This window comes from Phaethon aethereus (genome assembly GCF_964289735.1).
Source record: "Phaethon aethereus genome assembly, chromosome: 1".
Taxonomy (NCBI): Eukaryota; Metazoa; Chordata; class Aves; order Phaethontiformes; family Phaethontidae; genus Phaethon; species Phaethon aethereus.
The window spans coordinates 104871983-104897515 of NC_138575.1; the positions used below are offsets into that span (position 1 = coordinate 104871983).

General features: G+C 36.4%; 1 protein-coding gene across 2 annotated transcripts in view; it reads right to left on the minus strand.

Annotated features, from left to right (window-relative positions):
• The window catches only part of CADM2 (cell adhesion molecule 2), a gene marked incomplete at both ends in the record, with an annotated part of 680137 nt that overhangs the window by 117504 nt on the left and 537100 nt on the right, over positions 1 to 25533 (minus strand). The window contains 2 exons of one of the 2 annotated variants that reach the window (XM_082009314.1): positions 5846 to 5983; positions 8467 to 8619. In XM_082009314.1, coding sequence (XP_081865440.1) covers positions 5846 to 5983; positions 8467 to 8619 — 291 coding nt within the window. Of the gene's footprint in view, positions 1 to 5845; positions 5984 to 8466; positions 8620 to 25533 lie in introns of those variants that run through there. The other variant, XM_082009315.1, reaches the window with a different exon arrangement.

Consider the following 25533-nt stretch of genomic DNA (forward strand, 5'->3'; position numbering starts at 1 on the left):
TGTTGAAAAAACACATCTTTCTTATCTGTATTGATCTGTTTAACACAAAAGTAATTAGACTAGTTATTCCTCAGTTTGCTCTGATTGTCAAAGCAGGAGGTATATATTGACAAAGAAAATTTTAAAATTGGTTACATGGTACTGCACTCAAATGAAAATTCCTTTCATCATAATCTCTTATATATTTAGGTCCAAATTTGTTATAAACTTTCTCTGCAGTTCATTAGAAAAAATTTGATCTCCTCCTACCCTCATTTCCCTGAGTATACACAGTGTCACTAAACATTAAATTTTCTAAGTCCATGCTTATAATCTTTCATACTAATGCACTACATCGATATTACTGAAGCCATGTGAACTAATGGTTGCATGCACGTAGTCACATTAATCCTGTGCTTACTTTACTCATTGCTTATTCTGTTGTTTAGTTAGAATTATGCTAAAATAAGAATTAAACTAAACCAAAGTATAGCTATCAATGGTGATGAACAACTGTAAATAGAGCATGTCACAGTCTTTATTGGAATCTACAGACAAGTCCCAAGAAGACGGGAAATAAAATTATTTCAGAGAGACATTCATTGCTTTATATCATGCTAAATTGACCTACTGCTTTTGTGCAGATTGAATTAAAAATCTCTTTGACAGTTTTCAGCCCAGATATCAGAGTGCAGGAAGCCTACAGCTACACTTAAGAAGTATTCAACTCATCTCAAGGTTAAGGTTAAAATTCAGAAAGTTTTGTTGTAGGACATACATGTTAGATCGGAACTGAAGATGCAAAAGACTGAGCATTTATTTTTAAAAGTTTTAATGTATTAACTGCAATATGAGATCTTCTTTACACATACTTTAGAACTGTTTTACTTGTTTCCCAACTACTTGTAATATTTATTGATCTTAATTTATTTCAGCAAAATAGTATGCTCGTTATATTGATTTGTTACAATGAAAGCTTTAAAAGAGATATATAAATATATAAACACATGTATTAAATTTCACTGAGATTGCATATGTCTTCTGTGTCCTAAAAAAAGAAAAAGTGAGAGGTTTCAGTTTTACAAATTATAATAAATCCCTCTAGAGAAGAAGATGACCTAAATAACATTTCCATGAAATATCAATTTTAGAAAGCAAATCTTAAATGGCTTAAGCTACATCTTTTCAGATTAAAAACACCTCTGAAATCACAAAAGGTAGTCCTTTTCATTGTCTCCAGATAGATGAAGATACCACATAGTTATAGGATTTCCATTTTTCCCTAAGAAATAATTATTTCTTGCATACAAGCATTTTTCTGCCTGTTGGTTACTAAGCTTTAAGAGATTTCAGTTTCAACCGTGGTGATTATTAATATTTGGGATCAGTAGGTGAGAGAAATATTGACCAGGGCTAAAGCGAAGTTATTATAATCAAACAACAAATGTCTTCACTAATATTTAAAGCAAACACATGAGATTTTGTTCCCAGAGTTGGGTTTCCAAATTTAATAATAAGCACCTTCATAGATAGCTTTCTGCTTATAAGTAATGTACACATCCCTTCGCTTGCTGACTTCAGATGGAGGACAGACAGCTCCTGAAAACATCAACAACTTTAATTTCAGTAAGAGGTTGTGGATGCTTAATCCTTTAGGAAAATAAAAGCAGTTAATTTCCTAAATGGATGTTCAGAAGCCTTTCTCTAGACATCTATTGTTTGGAAGAGTTCAACTCTTAGAGTTAATTACCTCTGTAAAATGGATGGTGATACTATTCTATAAACTGTTGACATCCTCATCAACAGAAATACTTATCTTGTCCACTATATCAGCTGTATCTTCTTAGGTGTGTCTTCACTGCAAAATGAAAGTATGATTGTAATATATGAAAACTGAATGTAAGCCCACCTGGATGTAAGAGCAGTGGAGATCAGGTACTGGGTACGTTACCATATGATAGCATTCAAAATATTTAGCCAGGAATTTTACAGAATTTAAAAATATATCTACTGTAGCCCATTATTTCATTTATTTTCTTGCTACTCTTCTCTCTCCTAAATACCCCCTTGATAAAAGGCAAAGAAAAAAAAAGAAGATCCATTACAGAGGCACTTTCTCTGGAAATCACTATAATGAAACAGGTTGGGTGATGACTAGATAGAAAGTAGCTTTATAGAGGAGGAACTGGGAGTCTTGAGGACAGGTTAAACATTAGTCAGCGGTGTGTCTTTACAGGGTTGGAAGCTAGAAAATTACTCCCCTTCACTAGTAATAGCATACCCAGCAAGTCATGGGAAGTGATTCTTCTCCTCTATTCCGCACTTGCGTGGCTGCATCTAAAGTAGTACCAGGCCCAGTTTTGGGATTTCTGGTGCAAGAAAGGTGTTGACAAACCTGAGCAGGTTGAGCTGAAAGCCACAGAGATGGTCAGTGGTGGGAACATACAATGTACAAGGAGAGCTTAAGATAGTTGGGTTTGTTCAACCTGAGGAAGAGAAGACTAAAACCAGATCAAACTGCTGCCTTCAAGTACATAATGCATGGCCATAGAGAAGAAAAACCCAGTGTCCTCTCAGAGGTGTACAGCAAAAGTTGAGGGGCAACGAACACAAGTTACACTAAGGCAAATTCTGATTATGTAACATAAAATATCTGCATACAGTGAAAACTCACCACAATAAGGGCTTTCAAATACTGAAGCATCTAGCCCAAACAGACTATGGAATCTCCATCCCTGGAGATTTTTCAAAACTGAATTGGAGAAGATCTTTAGCAAATGTTGAGCTAACCTTTGAACGCAGGTTGGGCCATATGAAATCTAAGGGTCAACTATGGGCCCACTGCGATAAGTCTATCAGATAGGTGCACATACAGATATGATTGTATTAAATAATACTGATTTATATCCCGTAAGTATAGATCTTCCATAGTGAAAGTAATAAGTAGAAATGATAGAATGTCTACCATCCATTGTTCATTGTCAACTATTTATAAAAGCACATACTTGTAACATCCATATAGAAATGCTCCTCTTTTAAAAAGACAGTTTTGCTGTTTTTACAAGGCAAATATAATTTTTGTTTCCATTTCAAATCAAGTTCTGACATAAAATGGCCTTGTTATCTAAAAAAAATTATCCTTGCTTTAGAGGTTTATCAAGACAAAATGATCACTGCCTCTCTGAATTCTTTGTGTATACTAAAAATAAATAAACTAATTCAAAATGTTTTAATCTGTGGCAACAAAATAAACTGATATTGTCTTATATATTTTTTAATTCCAGTTTTGCTAGGGAAAAAAAAATACATTAAAAAATTCCTGAATCCTGCAAACAATTTTTACTTTATATTGTTGAAATAGCATGTAACAAGTTTTGCTGAAAAAAAGTAATTTTTTTAAAGAAAATTATGTATTTAGCTTCTCTGATACTTTTGCTTTTAATAATCTTGCAGAAATGTCAACAGAATGCTAAACTGCAGATCTGTCTGTTAATTTGGTGCGTATATGAGAGACAGAACACTAAAGTAAAAGGTATGGTACTCAGTACTTCACATTCAGTCTCTTTCATTACTAACATTTACTCTGTCAAACAGTATTCCTTTACCAGATGATGATTCCTTTTTTGAGTAATAGCAATGGAGCTACAATTTTAGAATGGCTTTTTCCCCTTTGGTGCAACTCTGAACTCAATGCATCATTTATATTCTTTTGCATCATGTATAATACGCTGTAACACAATTGGATTTACTGGTGCTAGACAGACAAACTCCTAACCTTTAATGTCAGCTGCATTAGCATATAATTTCATATCTATTTTCTCAGATTTATCATTTCACCTTTTACAGTGCACAAAGCTAATGTAACTTCTGCTGATGCCACTGCAAACTGGTCAGGTTATTTTATTTCTAACCTTTGTGAAATGGCAATGTGCTCTTCAGAAGACCTAGAAAACTAAACTGAAATGAATGTGCTCAGTACTTTCCTCCCATTTCTGTTTTGTTTTGGTTTTTTTCTTTACTGTTCTTTTTCAGACATCTTCTTTGTTCCTTCCTTACCACCTTTTAAAATAAACATTCTTTTAGAAATGGTTGAGCAAATTACAGTCAAATCACCAAACTGCTTGCTTGGCTTCAATTACCTCTCAGCTGAAAGAAAGGCAAAGTTATTATACCTGATTTTAAAATATATTTTAAAAAATAACATCTTTTCAGAGGTATTGCCTTGCTGTTAGGCCAACTGTATCAGTAGTTTTCTCAAGTATTGACATTGCTTAGGGTGTTTTTCAATCTTTACATGTCTTGAATATATATATTCATCCTGTCATCTTTTCTAGATGACAGAATCTATGCTGTGCCATGTGTGTTAGCTGTGCTCTTAAATTCTTCTATTTAATTAGATTTGATGAGGTGCTGCTTTTCTTTCAGCCATTTCCTCAAATTTCCCAGTGGCTGGAAAGAATGTTTCTCTGTTTCTTCATTTTCTATACTAGTTACAAGTGCTCAAAGACATTTCATATGATTCCAGCCTAAAATTAATTCCTGCCTCCTTCAACATTATTCTGATTTTCATCAGAAATCTAAAGACACTTCTAGAATGGACTGGGTTCCTTGGACAATCAATTGCAATCTCCCTTACTTACCAATTTTATATCACAGCTCTGGTAGTGTACATTGAACTGTGGTAGAGAATAGTAAAAGAAGATTAATGGATTCTCTAACTAAAGCTGTAACTTTGCTTGAGGCAGTTTATTGAGCTAAAAAAAATCCACAATGTCAGAAAAATATGAAGCAAAGCAGATAAAAGTTGTTTTTTTTTTTTTTTAAAGAAAGCTACACAGAATATGTGGATTTTTATCTGGTTTAATAGCAGAATAAATAGAGGTGACATGAATAAATAACAATACTTTACCCTTTTTATTAATCTACTCTATAGTGGGCACCTCAGTTGGCTGTGGTGAATGTGACTAAGCCTTCTGTTACAGGAAGCTCTCTCCACCCATTCACCAAAAAGGTTTTTAAACTATCCCAGCATTTATGAGAATATGGACTACAAAACTAAGTTTTAAGTAAAGAACATACAAAGTTAAAGAGAAGACAGAAAATAAATAAATAAATAGCTTATATATGCAACACTTTCCTATCTCACCGCATCCTCAAAGGCAAATCCTTGCTTTCAGCTTTGGTTTTAGTTACCCAATGACTTTTCAGTTACAGCAGACTTTGTCCAACTCCCCCCAGTCCCTGTGAAGTTCTCTTCATTCCCTTTAAATCTATCTTCTCCCTGCTCCTCACCGCAAACTCTCAACATCCTTTCCTCAGTTGCAGGTTCCCAGTTTCCCAGCTGAGATGATTGCCTCAATTGCTACACCCTGACTCTTCCCTCCCCAGAGCAGGCTCTGCAGCTCCCCTACAGAAAGTGCAATCTCTTGTCTCCTCCAGACAGTTCTGCCTCACCTGGTCACTTAGAGAAGTGAAACATAAAACTGGCAATTGACTACATCAGACATATGTCATTTTAGAAAGGCAAAAAGAAACAAAAAGGTAAAATATCTCGGGTGAGTGGGTTGGCTGTGATAAGAATAATTCATAAAATGTTTCTCTATGAAGCATTACAGTTGAGTTTATTATGCTGAACAGATTGCAGAGCAATTCAAAACATCAGTTTTTATCATTTGAAGAAAAAAAAAAAAATGTGGTTATATGACCACTCCAGTAATTTACATTCAATTCATTATCTATGTACTATCACTCATTCATTTAATGATTAAATATGAGAAACTTTACAAACATGAATTAAAAAATGTAATTCTAAATAATGTATAGCTTTGACAATTGGAACAAATTACATCAAAGTCCTTTTAAATACCTTTAACTTCTTTGTCATTCTTGAACCATCTGATATCAGCTGCTGGTTTACTACCAGATGTCTTGCAAGTTAGCTGCATCCTCTCTCCCTCCATAACTGGTGAGGTAAATCCAGTAATTTGTGGCTTCTCAGGAACACCTAACAAGCAAACAAGCAAAATGTCTCTGATAGTGTCAGCTACTGCCATGAATATGTGACCAACTTAAAGTTCACTTCTTCGTATGCTCTGAATTCCAGAAACAGAATAATTAGTTCCTTGCCTTCTATCAAAATTGAGTGTCAGTGAATCCTATTTCCTATTGCAAATAAACTGTCAATCTGAACTGTATTTGACTCTAAAGAACTAAAAAACCCAGAAATTCTCTAGTTTTCTAAGGGAAACAGATTGTTTTTTAAAAACTGTCTTATCTACTTACATTTTGCATGCAGGTCTAGTCTGATTTGCTATTACAAGGTTTAAACTGGTCTACACAGCAAGCAGTATGACAAAGTATATTAGAAGTATGAAAACAAAATAGTGTGAAAATAAAATAACTGGCAACAAAAAGCTGAACAGATCTAAGTTTGAAATAGACATTTACGCATGAATTATGAAGGTTTTAATACAAAATCCAGGGAAAAGGGACGATGAAAATAAATACAGGAGTTATTTTATCTTCAGAGAACACATAACCAAAAAAACAGTAGGTATAATCACAATTCCACTGGCTATGGAGAATTCTTCAGCTGAATCCAAGTTCTTTGGAGGAGGTCATATAATCATGACATACTATACACATAATATTAAATTTGGAAAGAGCTGTTTTACAATGGACTATGGAAGATTTAAACAAAATAAAAATTAAGAGAATTGCAAAAAATTTGATCACTACATGTATAAATACATCTGACTTCCAAAACCACAAGAATAACTTATTTTAAAGTGATACTGATGACCATAATTTTAAAATCTCTGAAAATGTCATTGTTACAACTTGAATCTGCAGCTCTTTGACACATTCATATTTGTGCCTAAAGGAATCAGTCACAGTAATTGATTCTGTGCCCTGTATTTCACAATTTGGTTTGTTTACATCTCTTTTCCAAAATGACAGATTATGTACATAAAAACCAAGCAGCAGTACCTATCACTAGTACATTTCTGTAATAAATCTAGTCCTTTCTTTCAGGACAGAAAATGGCGTCTACTGTAATACCTTGACACTTAATCTTCTAATCCATAACAAAGCAGTCAATAAAGAGATTATTAGTACATAAAAGGATAGTTTATCTGATTAAAAGATGTAATACATTTCAATGGAAAATATCCCCTTCTCAGATAGAAAGTGTTCCAAGGGTTTAAAGTGTTATTTTGAAATAGGAAATTACAAACACAAAATTAAAAAAGACAGGCGTCTTAAATCGAGCAGCTTTCTTGGAAGGTTGAGTAGCTGATGTTGGGAAAATTTCACGAAACCCTTCCCAAAAATGAAGGTAAAACTAAAAGGACTGTGAAAGATCGAGTTACTTTGGTTAATAAATGGTGTCCAGATGTTTTTCTGTCTTTGCAACACCTTTCTATGTCTTTCTGCCATTTAAAAGGTTGAACTGGTCTACTCATCTATTGTTTAGATCATGAGAAGCCTCTCCAATAGAAAAGAAGATTAACCATAGGTACTTGTTATTCAGAATATTCTGCTTTGAGGGGGTATTTTTTTGTCCTTAATGGCAAACTTGTGGAGATATTTGTAAAATAGTCTCACCGAGACTGAAAGGGAGACATATTTCATATCCTATGCACAAAACCAATTCCCTGGCTGGATTAATACAGTGACTATTACTGGCGCAGAGAACATCTTACATTAGTCCTACTAAATTCAACTGTCTGCCTGTCTACATATAAAAATAAAACAAAAAGAAAGAGTCAAGTTCAGGGACAGAAAAAGGAGAAAAGAATAAAAATCAATCTCTAAAATCATATAACCTCTTAGGTATGCGGGTGTGTTTCAATGAACTATAGCAATTTTGGCTGATTGGGCTACTGACATTCATGGAATCGTATAAAGCTTCGAGCAGAAACTTTATTTCCTGGGCACCTCTCAAAATCTATTGCTTTTCTATGTGTGTCTATAACCTTTGGGGAAAACAGCAGAGCATTTAGAGGATAAAGCATAAAAGAACCACCAAACCCAGTGAAAATATGCACTTTACAGACAAAAAAGGAAAGCAGAATGAGTCAAGAAAATGCACAGCTAAGGAAAAACGATAAAGTTCTAAAGCCTATTTTGATTTCATGCTTTCTGATTTTCTCCCCTTTGCCCTATGCAATACATTGTTAGGAGATGAACACATGCACCTTCCTTGCACTTCTGGTGCTTGGGATGTAGAGGTTATGTCCATTTTATGGAGCACTCATACCGTGGTATTTGTGTGCTCCCTAATTCGTTATCTGCCACAGCGCAAATAGTAAGAGGCATGTTATTTTTCAGCACAGCAATATGAAACAATAAATTTCAGGGAAACAAGATCAGACATTTACATGTATCTTCTGCCAAGCTTTAGAAAATTTCATTCTTATCGTAATTTGCCAAAGCCTGGGAAGTTTAACACTTGCTTCTTTACGCTCAGCTATTTATACTTACCGAGAACGGTAAGAAAAGCCTTGGAAGTTTTGACAGGCATAGTAAATAAAGAGCAGGTGTACTGCCCTTCATCTGACAGAGACACATCACTGACACTGATACTCAGTTCATGCCATGAAGCTCGGACCAGCTCAATTCTGTTGTCTCTCAGAGCTGAAAAACAAAAATTCATGTTATAAGGTAGGAAACAGCACATTAAGAAAGCATGGTATGTTATACAAGAGGCTTTATGAAGTAGTCTAGAGAAATCATGCCCTAGAATACAGGGATATGGACACAGTTGTTTTTAAGCATAGTAGCTTGTTTTCTCTGTGGAATAAAGTACAAGAGTTCAGCACGTTTCTGAATAGTGTACTGAGTGACTTGCAATGTATATAAACCTAGAAACTAAGGGACTTTAGTTATCTTTGATCTTCCTCTGAAAAAAACAACACTGACTTTGATTTCTGCCCCCTAAGAGCTTTGTTCAGTACCTAAAATAGCTCTTTCCCAAAACTATTTTCTTATTCATGTGTTTACAAATGTGGGTGAATATTGAGAATCCTGTTCCATCTACTAACAAACCATATTTTCAACTAAGTTGTCTACCATTGCATAGCTTGCCTACAGATTTTTCTCATACCCATTACTATTCGTATTGAACTGGAATATGAGATTTCTTGAATGCTGTAAGGGTATTTCTTATTAAGTTCCACTCCTACATACTTATATAGCATTTAAAGATTTGACGTAATTGGGTACAGTGGCTTTACCTTTTCGATTATGACTAAAAATCTGTTCCTCTATCAGAAAATCCTTCCTAACAAAATTTTGTTTGCCTGAAACCACTGAGGGTAGATTTACTTAAATTCAAAATGTCACTTTAACTCATGCTTTAAAATTTTAAATATCTTAAAAGCCTATATTTAGATTAATCCACATTTTATATTGAAAAACAGTCAAAACACTCCCAAACATTCAATTTCTCTTCAGTAAAGCTGTTTTGGGAATCTACATACATTAATCGAGACTTTCCACAGCATAGAAATACTAGTATCATAAGTAAGTAAACACCACAATTCTCCTAAGTGAACAAAAAAGAAGCCTCTGTACCTCTGAAAGTTTTGCTGTATACCTCTAGATTCAAATCTTTGACCTGGCATTATTTGAATCTTCAGTGAGTCTACTTTTCTAGTAAGCCTCTGAAAGTCAAAAGTAAAATGGGACTACGATAATTAGTGGGAGAGCTATGCTTTGATTTGTGAGGAGAACCAAGTTGTTCAAGTCCCTAATGCTGTTCTCACTCACCTCTTTCTAAGGTCCCCTAAGGCTCTTAGATTTGTTTCTCCTAAGATTTATAGCTTCCAATGATAAAAACAAAGCTTTACTGGAGTTCTTTTGCTACTAAATCTAGATGTTTCTGCCCCATTGCAAGGCTCTCCAAGTGCTGTCAATACAGGAAGATTTACACCAAAATAAGCAGCTACAATGAAGATTCAGCAAAAATGTCACTTGAATTTGTTGCCTTCAAGGCTACCATTCAGGTTTCTTTACAGCGATCTCAAGCTGAATTTACTGGTTATTTCAGGGTAGGCCAGCTAAAGCTTGACTTATTCTCTGCAGGGTCTGATGACTGAAAGGTGACAGCTTAAGCAGACCTAACATACAAGCATGCCATGAACTGCTCCAAGGCACATCACAGTGACTGAGATTGTTTGTAATGGACACATTCCAAACATAACTGAGACATCTTCTGGCCAGGCACAGCAAGAAATAAATAATTATGTAGTATATAATATAAAATGCATATAATGATGAAAAATAGGTGTAACATTAAAGCAAACAAGCAAGCAAAACAAAAGCCACAAAATGAAAAACTATGTATATGCCAATATGTTGACATAACAGCCAAGAAAAACAAGCTCAAGAAAACAAAAAGTACATAGACGCAAGCTTCTACCAACCCCAAATAGCAGGCAAAGCTGATGACTGGGGCTTTACTAGCCAAAAGTCCTCACAACAGTGAAGCTGTTGCTATCTTTGAGGAAGTAGATGGAGACTCAGAATTCATTTCTCATCTTTTCAATTCTAGTCAGATGCAAACTGAGCAGACATACGAATGGTAGTTTATTTCACATTACTGACCTTTCAAAAAATTTTTTTTTCAAAATGACCCAGTGCTTCCAAATGGATTGATTAAAACCACACCCATATATATAATTTGGACAACAGCATAGGAAATTAAAAAAAGAAAAAACAACAACAAAAAACCCCTCAGCACCCCATAATTTGAAGGTGGTGATTTTAGCCTCCTCTTAACTAGAAATTATTTTAAAAATAATGCAGTATATCATCTTATATTTTATTTTGTTATAATTTTCAGTTGCTATTGCCTTGTGATAAAGTTTTATGTAACTGTTGAAATGTTTTCTAATAGATGGGGCAACGTGCAGAATTTCATGCACTAAAAGGAACCGTAATGAATTCCACTAGAGCACAAATGGTTACAGACGAGTAGCACACCATTTTGATCCTACTGGTAGAGAAAAAAGCAGTTGAAATACAAACCACCTGCATCAACTACATTCTTACTGCTCCCCTCCCTCACTTCCTCCCCTCCACACCTTTTTCAACCTTTGTACAACATAGAAACCTCAGCTCAGTCAATTTTCTGGAAAACTGGTAAAAACAACCTCTGATCAAGAGCTGAGATCAGATGTTCCGTGTTTCAGCCTGGAGTAAATTTTTATTCAAAGAGAGAGTTTTGTAATGGAAATACCAACACAGAGCCTTTGCAAAAAATGCTGCAAATATCACTGACATAATACTCCCTCACAGGAAAGCTGTTTATCAGCAGCATTTTTATAAGTGCTAAGTCTAAACACAATTAATTATCTGTGTCATCAACTTCAGACCTAAACATCTGTAAGCGTCCTCATCTGCGCAGATCTGAGAGCAAACCAATGAGAAAACTCCACCACTAGTGCTTAGACAAGGCTAGCACTTACATGGAGTCTTTTTAGAATCTTATTTTCAAACTTCATTCCTACACCTATGTCTACATCTTTATTTATATCTGTTTAGAAAGACACAAATTCCTTTGAAATGGATAGCTGTAATGGATGCCAGAACTGGTTTGTTTCCATTTTCTGCCTTGGGTATATTTTGCTAAAAGGCTGAAGTTAGACCAGACAAAAAGCGACTGCCTAACGGTCTAGTCCTTGCTCCTGTACCCTGGGGCAGGGGGAAACCTCTATGGGAGGGCGACTGCTCCCTCAGATAGCAAATGAGCAGTCTGCAGCACTGGAGAAGCCAGGAGCACTTCTAGCCAGCTAGCAATCTCCAGGCACAGAGACCGAGTGGAGCAGGGGTCTTGTGTGTGGCAGAGAGTAAACCCTTGCCAAGCCTGGATGGTGGAGCAAAGAAGCTTGAACAGAATGCAGCTACTGAAAGGTATCAACTGCCAAGCAAAAGCTTGAAGGAGAAGACATACTTGTCAAGGAGCTAGAGGTTGGGAAGAAGATTTATTTAAAATACTCTGTGTTCAGTCGCTTCCAGCAGATATGAGTTCTACTTGTTTAAAGAGTAATCTCATCTCGCTTCTTATTTTCTATTTAAAGGACATGCGTTTCAAAAGCTTTTTGTAAGTTTTGAAGTGAGAATTTCCCCAAACAGGGCAATTTTACCACAAGGTTCAAGCCAAGTCAAGGCTCTCCCACAGTAGTTTAAATAATGTACCATAAAGTAAAATACAAAAAGTTCTCTCTTTTTTAATTAACAGGTGAAAACAAAAAGTAGAACATATATGGGGACATTCTGCATTAATTTGGAGCTTGGTATACACTAATAAACCAGACTTCCTATATACTGAAATGTCCAATGTCCATGCATTGTTCAATATATGCGGCAATAAAAATTTCTATTTACTTGCTCCCTACAAAAGTTAACAGGAAACACCAGGATTCTCTTTAAAGCATCTCATATTAAAATCCTGCTGCTGTATTGTTCTCAGGTGACAGTATTTAGTCCTCCACTTTTTATGAAGGATACATTAATAGCTCCATTTGTATTCTGTAAGTAGTTTCTGAATACTACTTACTAGTTGTATTGTGGTAGTGACTAGACAGCCCAGGTGAGCACAGAAAAAACAGTTTTGTCCTTAAAGACTCTACAATCTCTGTCCTCACTTGAGTTGCATGGTTTCCTAGTCTCACCCCTAACTCTCTGCCTGCTCTTTCAGAACCTTTTCTGGAAGCCCGTCCTTTTTTCTATTTCACTTTGTTAGAAGCCCAAGAGACCTTTTTGGCCTCTTCCTGGGGATTTTCACCTACATTCCTGCATCATTACCTTATTAATAGTTTGCATACCTATATTTTTGCATGATACAATGATGCTAGAAAAATGATAAATAAGCAGAATATGCATTTGATTTCTGGGAAATACACCTATGTCAAAACAGTGACAAAGAATACCACCACTGATGTCTCCTTCCTGGATTCTTATGTTACAAGAACTTATAAAAAAATAAAATGCAACAAGAAATATAATTGCATAGTAAATTCCCACATGCCCTTAGTACATTATTTCAGTTTTCTGTAATTCCCAGGCACATATGATGTAGTTAATTTGCAAGGTATGAAATAATTATGCATAAAATACTTGTTCCTAAGCAGACACACTTCATTTATTTTCCCTGTCATTCTCTTTTTCTATGGAAAAGATTTCCTTTCAGAATGTTTTCTGACACAGAAAACAAGCAACTTTGATAATTTGCATAGTTTAGATTATTATGAGTAAAAAATAGTAATGTATTTCAGCTGCATTAATTACCAATTGTTGAGCCCAACAACCATTGCAATAAACTGCTCTCCTTGTTAACAGTCACAAAAAAACTGTGCTGTCTTTTTTGCACAAAATAATATAATGATCATATGTAGTCATGTAGTGAAATCTTGAAACAGGAATTATATCAAAGAAAGAAAAACAGTCAGGGAAAAAAAATCCACATTACATACTGGATGGAAAAGGCAGTTGGACCTGTCAGATGTAGTAGCTGGAGAACAGCATCTCTAATCTTATTTCTCTAAAATGACTATATCTTACTTTTTATATCTTGCATGTATTTGGTGTTGTATGTTTGAAGAATGGGTAAGAAACAAACAACAAAAACCCTGAATTCTCCAGAGTAATTTGCAGATGTTTTGACAATACTAACTTGACGTATGCTGCTATCCTGGGATTCACTCAACAGAATTTTCCTCTTTGTGTTATTGTTCCCTCTGTCATGCGAATAATGTAACCATTAGTTGGAAGCAGAAAGATTTCTGATACTCTACAGGTCATGTTGAACTCCCAGAAATTTACTACTTATGAAACTGAAATGATCCCTCTGATTTTCAGATTCCAACTTTCTGAGTGCAGTACCATCATCAAATCTGAAATAGACTTCAAGGGATTTATATTTTGTTTCAGGATATACTTACATACACTTTAGAAGGCCTTTTGCTTTTTTCCTAATGAATTCAGTACACCAAGATGCCTATAGGGATGATCTACAGCACTCGCCAATAGTTGTGCATGAAAATCTGTCAGGCCACAGACCACCACCACCACCACAAGGGAATGAAGAAAAAGACAGGAGGGGAGTAAATGCAAAAAATAAACTACTATTGTTATTCTGTGCCTAGTTTTCTCAGCCTTCATCCTCCTTTTCAACACATTGCAATTTCCTTTAAAAAAATAATGTACTCATTCACCTGTTGCTGTATTAACAGTTTGACCATTTCCAACTGACACACAGTCATTCTAGCGATGCCCAACCTATCTAGTAGGTATTTGCATGGTACCTGAACTCCTAATATTTTAAAACTTCGCAATTATTTGTATGTGGAAGGAAAATCCTTTTTCTTCCTCTTCCATTTCCAGTCATGCAATTCGATTACTTTTGTACAAGGAGGGATACAAGGCTAGGGTGGCAGTGTGGATATTTAGTAATCACATTTTCTGTTGCTATTTCTGCAGGTGGTGAGGCCATTTTTACCTCTCACCGGAAATTAACTCCATAGCGTTGTGTCTGTGAAACTATCACTTCTGCTCTTATTACTAGCTGGTCATGATTCCAACAGAGTCCAAAGATCAGAAAGGTAAGATGATCTCTTAATTAGTCTACAGTCATGACAGATTTCAGTACTGTGACAGAAACATTGAAATTGAGTCTACTTTCACAGGCAATGCTAATGTAGAGGGAAAAGCACTTGGTAATATGTTAGAAGTTTCTATGCAACCTGTTAGACTGGCTGATGTATTTACTGTTGGAGTCCTTTAAAAGTAACATAATTTCTAAGTAAAATTAGCTGAAATAACAAAAAGTGAAGGTCACAATACTGTGAACAGATCTTTGGCTAATTGGCTGTGGAACAGTATGCTGGCCAATTTGCAGATATGTAATGGTTTTTTTTCCCCATTAGGAAAGTTATTAGTAATATAGATGAGTTCAAAAAGACATTCCAAACAGCATCTTTCACAGTTTTGTGTCACTCAGATGTTGTGGATACTTCAGCTTCACTGAATTTTCCAACCCATTCATGTGCTTACTGAATAAATTCAGGATATCACTGAGTTTTCTAGACAGTGCTAAGTTTCTGAAATGGAAGAAGAACTAACAAGCCCTGGAGATTAGCTTTACTTTCATTCCAGTGCATTTCTATTTCTCTTTGAACCTTTCTATAGTACTTGGTAATCAAAAGGAAGAAATAATGGGGTCAATAGGAGTATACTTCTTCTACCTCTAATCATCTGGTCACCTTCTACTTAATGTTCTGGTTTGCAATCTAATAAGAAAAGATTAGATTGTTTTCAGCTGACAAATACTGCTGAAATATTTGATTAGCTTATTTAGAGAACAGTGTTCAACAGCAAGCTGCTCTCTCCTTTTTATATTTTTCAGATTTTTTCCATGTTGGATAATGCATATGTCAAGGAGTATGGCAAACTCCCTTCATTAGAGGAGGTGCTGACAGTCTCACTAACAGAGGTATCTTCTCTGTGCTGGCATACTGCCTTGAAAAGAACAAAGAACTGGGAACCCAGAACCTGTCTGTACAACATTATCTATTATTTATCAGGTGGGCTGTATTTAAAGAACAGCCTTAGATGCTTATGAGGAAAATCCAAATGGCAGGGTAATTTCTTCAGTGAAATGACAACAATTCTGTTTCCTGCAATCTGGATAAAATGAAAACGGTTTAAGATGACTTACAACGACTATCTTGAACACATATGCTAAGTGAGGTTTCTCCAACTGTTGCCAACTGACAAAAGAAGGTCAGGATGATTACATGCCCTTCATGAATGGAATAAATATGGTAAAACTTTCCTGCATGCCAGATCTTCGATTTTCTCCACTAAGCTACATTTTCTCTTACAATCATTTTTCTGTATTGTCTTCAGTTTCTCTTTTTCAGAGCACTCAAGAAACATGGCAATATGCAAAAGAGAAGAACTTGCCTTCCAGGGTGTATATAATGCCCATTTCTGGTTTTAAAGAGACACTGCACTTGTGTTCTTCTTGTCTTTTGAAAATTATACGGACAACTTTTATTATCTTAGAAGGTCTGAGGGCTGCCTCACTTTCAAAAAAGAAATTTAAGTTTCAAGTCCTTCCCAAACATACAGGTTTTAAACTATGAAGATACTTTATTGTTTTATTGTGTTGGAAAAATATTTAACTGTACCCCCCAAAAATAAAACAAAAACCACATTAGTCAGGATGAAACGTTGTCTTACAAGGTCTGCTCATTTGTTTCCTTCTGCAATGGGGAATTACAAGATTTCCTATTATACTAATGCAACTGGACATGTGCCACAGCACGATAGCCTAGAAAATCTTTAACAATCATACTTCTCAGATATGCAGCTGCAAAAATTAAAACTGCAAAATGATCTGGCAAGGTTAGTGATGGATAGAATTAAAATAAATGACATTCAATAGATAAAAGTAATTGGTAGAAATTACAATCTTACATACCAAGTTGGAGACTGATATTTTAAAAGCAGTAATGCAGGAAAGAAGCCCTGGGGATTACAGAAGAAATTCCTTAACTATATGTTCAAATGCAGCACTACTTTAAAAAGATGAATCCTATTCTGGGTTGTACTGATACTGGCAATTATGGTAAAAGGAAAAAAATGCTACAATATTCCAAAACTGAATACATCATACTGTGTCATATATTGTAAATTACAGATAGAAACAGACTCTCAGTTGGGAAGGTAATTTCTGAAGGTCTACCGATGGAATACTACTGCATAAGTAATATTATGAAAATGAAAATAATACAATAGAGACCTGCAATAACAATCAACACCTACCTAAGAAAATACTAATAGAAGTTAGAAAAATAATTTCTTTTTCTGCAATTTTGAGGGTAATACTGAAAACACAAAACTATGTTTCAGGTTAAATGAGAGTTCATTGTAAGTGAGAAATATGAGATAATGACATTATTGAAGTAGAAGGGATAAATAAATACTAATCTTCTTGCAAAGTAAAACAAAGATACAGAGATTTCCAAGTTTCCTCTTCTGTGAAGACCAGACCAGGCGATTTCTCCCCATGCTACTGATGTTGACATTGAACATGTTAACAGTACTTAAACGATTGCTGACCAAGGCAGAGTTAAGCTTGTTTAGGTACTAAAAACTGCCTAGCCAAACAGCACAGAGCTCTACCAATATTTTAGTATTGGTCTACATATTTTAAACAACAGTTACCATATATTTACTTCTTCCTCTTCAAGCAACTGCCCTTTACAGTGACTGCTGGTGACTCTCATGCACTAGCTTTAGTCAGCTTTGGATGCAAGGAATCCTAAAGGATAGGGAACATAGAACTTGACCAAATTTTACACTCTTAGCATGTCTGGAAATCCACTTTCTCCTCAAACCTGCCCATGTGCAGTAAGTTTTTCATATGTGTTTGCAGCTGACCGTGTCTTAAGGAAGCTGCAGAACTGAATTATACCTGTATTTCTCTAAACTTGTAGGTGATGACATTACAGTTCTGCTCATTCACTAGATAAACCTAATGATCCCATCATACTGAAAATCTTTTTAGTGGCAGGCATGAGTAATACTCATGGTAAAGTCAAGTTTATGGTATTGCTTCATATTTCTTGGAAAGTCAGAGTCTTCTAATTTCTAAAGAGTGCGGTCCTGTTCAAACACATTCTCTCAGCAGAAGTTGGAGAGACTTTCTTACTGATTAATGATCTAAGAGAGATCTCTCTCTAAGTGAGAACAGCTATAAGATGCCCCTGTTCTTTCTGCACTTCTTGATCATTCATGTAGATACATAAATTAACATTGTTCTTCCTGTAGCAGATGGCTACATTGGCTAGACATACAGTAGGAATATTTATTTGTCCGAACTACATTAAGAAGTCAGACTCCCTAAACTCCTGCTGCAGTCAGTGGAGCAAGATAGCTGCTTCCTCCAGAGGCCAATTAAGAACAGGTCACTGCCTTGAAAATATTAAGAGAACCTGAACAAACAGTGAAGAAATCATCAACGATTGATGAATATATCCGCAATCAATCTAGCAATTGATTCCAGTACCAATGGACAGTCAAATACTAATGTATATGCCAATGCTGAAGATATGAGTGATGTTAGTGATGACTCACAGATCTCACTGTTGAGAGAATTGAAATATGGAACAAGGTATCAGGAGAGATCTGAGATGAGTCTAGTGCAATTCCAGAGAGGATTCTCAGAAAGCTCTTGGTGGTTTTAACATCTTTTAACAAAAAAAACCCCTTTGGTGGATATTCACAAAGGCTAATCTTCTTTAGCTTTTCCTAAACTATTTTCTCAGGCATGGAGGCTTCTAATTTGAGTGCCTCAGAAGAAACTGCCTGTTCTTGCCTTTATAGTCAATGAAAAAAAAAGAAAGTAAAAAAAAAGCTTTTCTAGGCTACACCTAGTTTGTGCAAATATGCTTCTTGTGCAGCTGTATTCCAAGAACATGGCGACTTCAGAAGTGCAGCACTACAATACCACCACCACAATACCAGACTGGTGGCCAGACATAGTCACCAAGTACTATGGTATATCATTTGGAAAAATAAAACAAGTATTTGATATACAACGGCATACTAAGTACTGATATCTGCACTGAATAAAAACTTTATTATGAATAAATGCATTATTTAACAAACAGCAGATACTGACAGTAATAGATGTGTGGAATCATGCTACCATTGGTAGCATTTATCCTCAAATCTGACATTCACATACACCAGATATATATTTGAGTACACCAGAAGAAAATTGTCCATTCTTAACATATCTGTCTAGATAAAAAACAGCTGAATGCATGTTGGCTTTTTCATTTAAACATTTAATGCAGGTTTTTTTTTTTTTTTAAGAGTTGGTTAAAAGATATACTTCTGGTTGTTTCTGCATTTCGAATTACAGCAGCAGGTAAAGGATTGAATACATTAATATGAAAAGGAAATATATAGATTAACTACCACTTACAGCTACACAGCTAGAGAATGCTACTTACCCTTCAAACTTGCAACAGATGTTAATAGTATTGGTTCTCATACCGCACTCTTCTTAACTGGTATAGTCTGAAGACTCTGCGTAAGAAACTGCCATAACTAACCTGTCTTCAATTTATTACTTTCGAAGGATAGACTTGTATATCATGATTGTCATATGAAAAGAAGCATTGAATATCTACAAATTGCAAGGAGTTGTTCCAACGTTGACTGCTTTTTGTGGCTGTTTTTAATGGACTATAAATCACTTCAGTACTGGAGATACAGTCTAAGAGGAATTTCTGAATTTACTGTGTACTAGTGAATAGTATATAACAGATCAAGAGTGACTTCCAATTCTGCTTCACAGCTGGCTGAGACATGGCACAAGCAAAGCAGGTGTTTGGCCTTCAGGGCAGTGAATGTTACTGTACTCTTTCTTGGGCTGTCGACAAAGTGCCCGTCAAAGGACATTAATTGAACATTTGGATGATAATATGTTCACAGCATCAGATGTAATAGAGAGTCCTGCAGTAACAATCTGCAACACTGAGTACATGAATGTTTTTGGTATCTAAGTTATAATATCCCATTTTTAATTATACTGTGTCCTTGATTCCTCCTTCTCTCTCTTATCTCTTTACTTCAGAGCTGATTCACTTAACTCCTTTTTACCTAGCATTCAAATACTTTTTCCTCTTCTCCAGGCACAAAATTTAAGACTTCTATTTTAAAAAGTATTTAAAATAATAAATCTGTTGTCTATACATCTGAATCTTCTTTACCATCTTACTCAAATCCTGGTAGACTCAACAATTCTGAAACAATTCCAGGTATCAAATCCACTTCCTCTGGTGCACAATGATATTTTAATACTACCACTTTTAATAAAAGCAGGGTTTTTTCTTCAGTTTCCCTTGCAAACTCTGTTTGCCAAATTTGACGCTTTCCTCAGCTCCTCCTCTTGCCCTTCTTTAATCAGAGTGTTTCCAAATTCTTCAACCAAAACTTACTAAATTAAATTTTATATTTAAATTTTTCCCCTATTACAGCCTTTATTATACTCAATATATGTTTATCTTCCAACAGACAATATTTGTCCTGCTTCACTGATCCCATGTGTTCCTCATTCTTTATTCCTCTTACTCTTCAACTTCCTTCCTTCTTTTTCTTTGAAATCTTTCCTGACTGCATATATATGTGGGTGTCGCCAATCCTTGGAACAAGTCGTCTTTGACTCCACTTGTTCCTCCACCTAGTCTATTCCTTTTCTCCCCATCAACCTTTAATTGATTAAAAAAACCTATTGGCATCCCTCTTAGGAACACTTTTCCCATTTTCTGTAGTAAATAATTTTGTTTCCTCTATGTGATAGATAATTTCTCTATGAGAATGAGGCTGCCGAAACAAATTAGAAAATAAGAATGGGCTAAACCAATTGCATATGAAATATACATCAGGAACACTGATTAGTAACTCTTTAAAAGGGAATAGAACATTAAATTAATTTATTTCTTTATATTTCCAAATATAAACACCAAAGTACACTTTATCTTTTCTGTAACAGGAGTGCAAAAATGTAACTGCGAATTTAAATTACTTTACACTTATCAGCATCCTAAGCTGCATTAGGAAGAACGTTGCCAGCAGGTCCAAGGAGATGAGCCTTCCCCTCTGCTCACCACTGGTGAGGCCACACCCGAAGTACTGTGTCCAATTCTGGGCTCACCCGGTACAAGAGAAACAGGGACATACTGGAGCGAGTACCACAAAGGGCCATAAAGGTGATTAAGGCACCAGAACATCTGTTATATAAGGAGGGTCTGACTGCTGGCACTGTTCACCCTGGAGAAGTCAAGTCTTAGGGAATCACATAAGCCTTTATAAATATGTGATGATGGGAGTAGGAAGATAGAGCCGGGTACTTCTCAGTAGTGCACACTGACAGACCCAGAGGGGAACAAATTGAAATGCAGGAAATTCAACTTAAGCATAATCAAAACTGTTTTATTGTGAGGGTGATCAGACACCCACACAGGTTGCCCAGAGAGGTTGTAGAGCCTCCGTCCTTGGAGATACTCAAAACCTGACTGGACACAGCCTGGGGCAACCTGCTCTGGCTGACCCATCTTGAGCTGGGCAGTTGGACTACATGATCTCCAGAGGTCCCTTCCAACCTCAGCTATTCTATGATTCTTTGATTCATGGACCTTTTACCTGTATCATGCTAAATAAAACCAAAAAAAGTTTTCAAGCATTCCTCTCCTCCTTTTTGGCTTTTAAATTGTTTTCTTATAATTGACAACTGATATCCCAAATAGTGCTCTGCCAAACTGTGCTGAAGACAACTGTTTGAGGACTATCCATCCATAGAGATAAGTCTTACCTGGTATTGTTAAAATGTTGACAGATTAATGTGATCTCCTCTGGAAATGAGTGCTGTGCTGAGTAGGCCCTCCCATGAACATGTCTTTTCCCAGACCAAAAAGAATTTAAACCCCTTTGATTACATCAGTGAAAATGTTTCCAGTTAGAACAACTGTCGTGGTTTAGCCCCAGCTGGCAACTAAGCCCCACGCAGCCACTTGCTCACTCCCCCACGGTGGGACGGGGGAGAGAATTGGAGGAGTAAAAGTGAGGAAACTCATGGTTTGAGATAAAGACAGTTTAATCGGTAAAGCAAACGCCGCGCACACAAGCAAAGCAAAACAAGGAATCCATTCACCACTTCCCATGGGCAGGCAGGTGTTCAGCCATCTCCAGGGAAGCAGGGCTCCATCATGTGTAATGGTTTCTTGGGAAGACAGATGCCATCACTCCGAACGTCCCTCCACCCCTTCCTTCTTCTTTGCCCCAGCTTTATATACTGAGCATGACATTATATGGTATGGAATATCTCTTTGGCCAGCCTGGGTCAGCTGTCCTGGCTGTGTCCTCTCCCAGCTCCCCGTGCACCCCCAGCCTTCTTGCTAGCAGGCCAGCACGAGAAACTGGACAGTCCTTGACTGCTCAGCAACAACCCAAAACATCAGGACGTTTTCAACATTTTCTCGTCCCAAATCCAAAACAGCCTCACGCCAGCTTCTGTGAAGAAAATTAACTCTACCCTGGCTGAAACCAGGACAACAACAGACAGGGAGGAGCTGGAAAGAAGGGAGCCTGCCAGATGTTTACGGTAAGTACATACGGATGAGCTCTTGCATGCTCCAGGATCATGTTCTAGGTGGTTGTGATCTGTTCTCAGCTGCTTTTACTACTTGTAGGATACCACAAGCTTGAGCCCCCCCAAGAAAACTTCTGCATCAACACTGAATTAATGGCATCATGGTCAGAAATAACAACAACAACAACAACAACAGAGTTTCAGAAGCTCTGGCAACGTATATCCACAGGGTAATTGAAAAGTCCAACAAGTTACCTCTGTACCTAGGTTTAATTTCCTCATTAAGAAAGGATGTTACTGCTAGCTAGAAATTTAAAATGTTTCCTCCTCAGAGCAGAAATCCCATGGTGTTATCAAGATTCAGTTGGAGCCAAAGAAATCTATTTAAAATAATCCCTAGAAGACAAAAAAATGAATTCTATAATCCAGTTATTAAAGGTGCAGTCATGAAGTACCTGCAAATTCTGACTTACTGAATATGCTTTTGAACCCTCTCTGCTTGATACACAAGAGTCATACTGGATTACTTTATTTCCAAGAGGTCCATTCTGAGAGCAGCAAAAAAAAAAGTCAAATCATACAGCACTTATTAACCCTCAATTAAAAATCTGAATTTACAAAAAACCCACAGTAATTTTGTAGAAAAATGTTTAGACCTGATACTTTCTCTAGTGTTTCTCAAATTTGAAAGTTTCTTTGCAGATTTAATTTTCTCTGTTTGAATCCTGGAAAGTATCACCAAACAGTGATAGATTAAAACAAAATAAAACAATACCCCACCACCGCCACCAAAAGAAAAAAGAAAAAAAAAACAACAAACAATGTTCAAACAGTTATAGCAGAGAAAACTACAATCCTATCAATTTAAGAATACCAGCAAATTTCATTTTACAGCCAGGTGGAGGAGGGTAATCAGACCTACATGGATTAGTACTAACTCAAAGGCACTGTGAAGTTCTGTAGGAGACCATAGGGAAGCTCCTACTGTTAAATCTAGATCATGAGCTTTACAACAATAATTAGCAGAGTCTGCAGCCAGGTTCATCTCCAGGGGATGAAGACAAAATTAAATCCTCATATGCAAATCTGTCTTCATAAAACATTAAGTAGATTAAAAAAGGGGGAAAAAAAAGCCTTTTTCTCCCTCAATAGCACTTTAGAGGATAAAGTTCCTTGCAGCCTGCTTACATTCAGAAAATGGGGAAGGGGGAGAAAAGACTGTGGAACTACTTGAGGATCTGGGCCCAGTGTCTAGATCCAAGATAGCCAGCTAGAAATGAGCTTAGATGAAACTTTACTGACTGTGACAGACAAAAGTAGGATGGGAATGATGATTACACAGCTCTGCAATGTGAATTGCTGCAGCTAAAGTGACATCCTGAATTTTTCTATGAATGTAGTTGCTGATCATCCATTTTAAAATTAAAGATATATTGTTCCCTCTGAAATTGAAATCAAAGACTCGACTATGATCTCCCCCATTATGGAACAACTCAGATAATGTAAATCAAGTGTCATCTCGTAAGGTAATCTCTACTGGAATAAATTTAGCAGCTGAAACAGACTTGTGAAAAAGGCACTACAACACCACTCGGGAAGCTCACTGGCACTCCCCACCATTATTTGGTTTCTCATACTTCTGTCGATTTATTAAGGAACAGTACTTAGCTCTACTTGTGGGTGAACTTACCACATAAAACTATAACAAACATCAGAAATATGAATCCCTGTGCCTAAGGAAAAACTTTGGGCACCGCTGAAATCCTTCAATTCTGCAATGACAAGCACCTAGCTGAGCTGCTGAGCTCAAGTCTCTGAGGACATACAAATACCTACCATACAATGACCTGAATTGTCCTGGGTCACTTAACTCCATAGATGGTGGGGGGTAGATCCTGTATCTCCATGAGGGCAATTCACAAACAAGGTGGTCTTTCACTTATTTTACCCATAAGCTCAGCCACTAGTTATCCTCAGAGGTACTTGCTAGATCTCCTCTTGCACGAGAGGTGTAGGCAAACTGTGATTCTCCAAAACCTGCCTATTCATTGCTACCCACAAACTTCGGGTTAGAGCGACCTGCTCAGAAGGGTTTTCTTCAATTTCCAACTCACTTGACCATCTGCATGCCCTCACCACTGGACTTTTGGGCATTTGCCATAAAAGTCTCCTTTGAAACTGTTTACTTTGTATGAATACAGACTATACACATAGAAATATAAATACATATTAATTGAAGCAAACACAACAATATTTTCCCATGTTTCCTACCCACTAGTTCATCTTTTTTTCTGCTTCCTACTGTGAATATTTGCAGTGGAATAGCTTCACTAAGTGAAGGCATGAGCAAAGCCCATTAAGAAAGTACAGTGGCCAAACAGTTAGGACATTCTCTGAGAAGGTTGGTAGACCAAAGCTCTTATTACTGGTTTGTATTAGAGACTGTGGCAGTTGAAAAACTTGTCCCTTCTTTACCCATCCCCTTAGCAGTGACTGCTCTAACTAGCTGGTTACCAGCTAGACCAAGCAGCTGCTTCCTTGTTCTTCCATTTGTGTCTTTGTTTCAGTGGGAGGAAGATCTGACCTGGTTCAAATGCAATCTTTTAGAGAGAAGTGGAGAATCTCAAGAAGCAATAAATACCTCCCTTTAGCCTGAAGTTGCTTGTCCAGGCTCTATTCCCCCTCATTAGGATTTCCTAATGGTTAGCTTACATCTCTTCTGCTTCAGCTTCCTGTCTTTGGAGAAGCCCACTCTTAATTTGTCTTGTTCTCTCCAAACATTTCTCAGAAAGCTTGAACATGTAATCTATGGCAGACATTTCCTATAGGTACATGTACCCTTTCGTGGAACCAGTCTACTGCTTCCCTAGTGAGGAAAAACTGTAGTTTTCATTAAATGTTCATGCGTTAAGAAATCACTAACAAAAACCAAGTGTTGACTCTTCAACCTCCCACCAGATTTACTAGATTATTGTCAAAAGCCAAAATTGGATAAGATTCTCTTTTACTTTATCATATAATAAATGACATAATTAAAATTACTAGGCATTACTGGGCAGTAGTTATCAACACACAGTGCGAAAGTTGATACAGAGTCCACAAGAGAGGTGTACATAATGGACTTACCTAAAGAAAGCTCTTTTTTAAACATCTCAGATTTCTCGTTACTTGATGTTTTAATGTGTGAGGTATAAAAAGTTCTGTATAGACCAGAATTGACGAGTGAGGAAGATGCTTCTTTTTCTATTTTCTATTTTGGTGTACAGGGAAAAAGGGTGACATTTCCATGGTTGAAGTTAAAGACACCTCTCAGTCTGAGAAATGGATTCTAGTAACATCAACAATATACAGGTATGTGTATCAACTTAGAGGAAAAAATT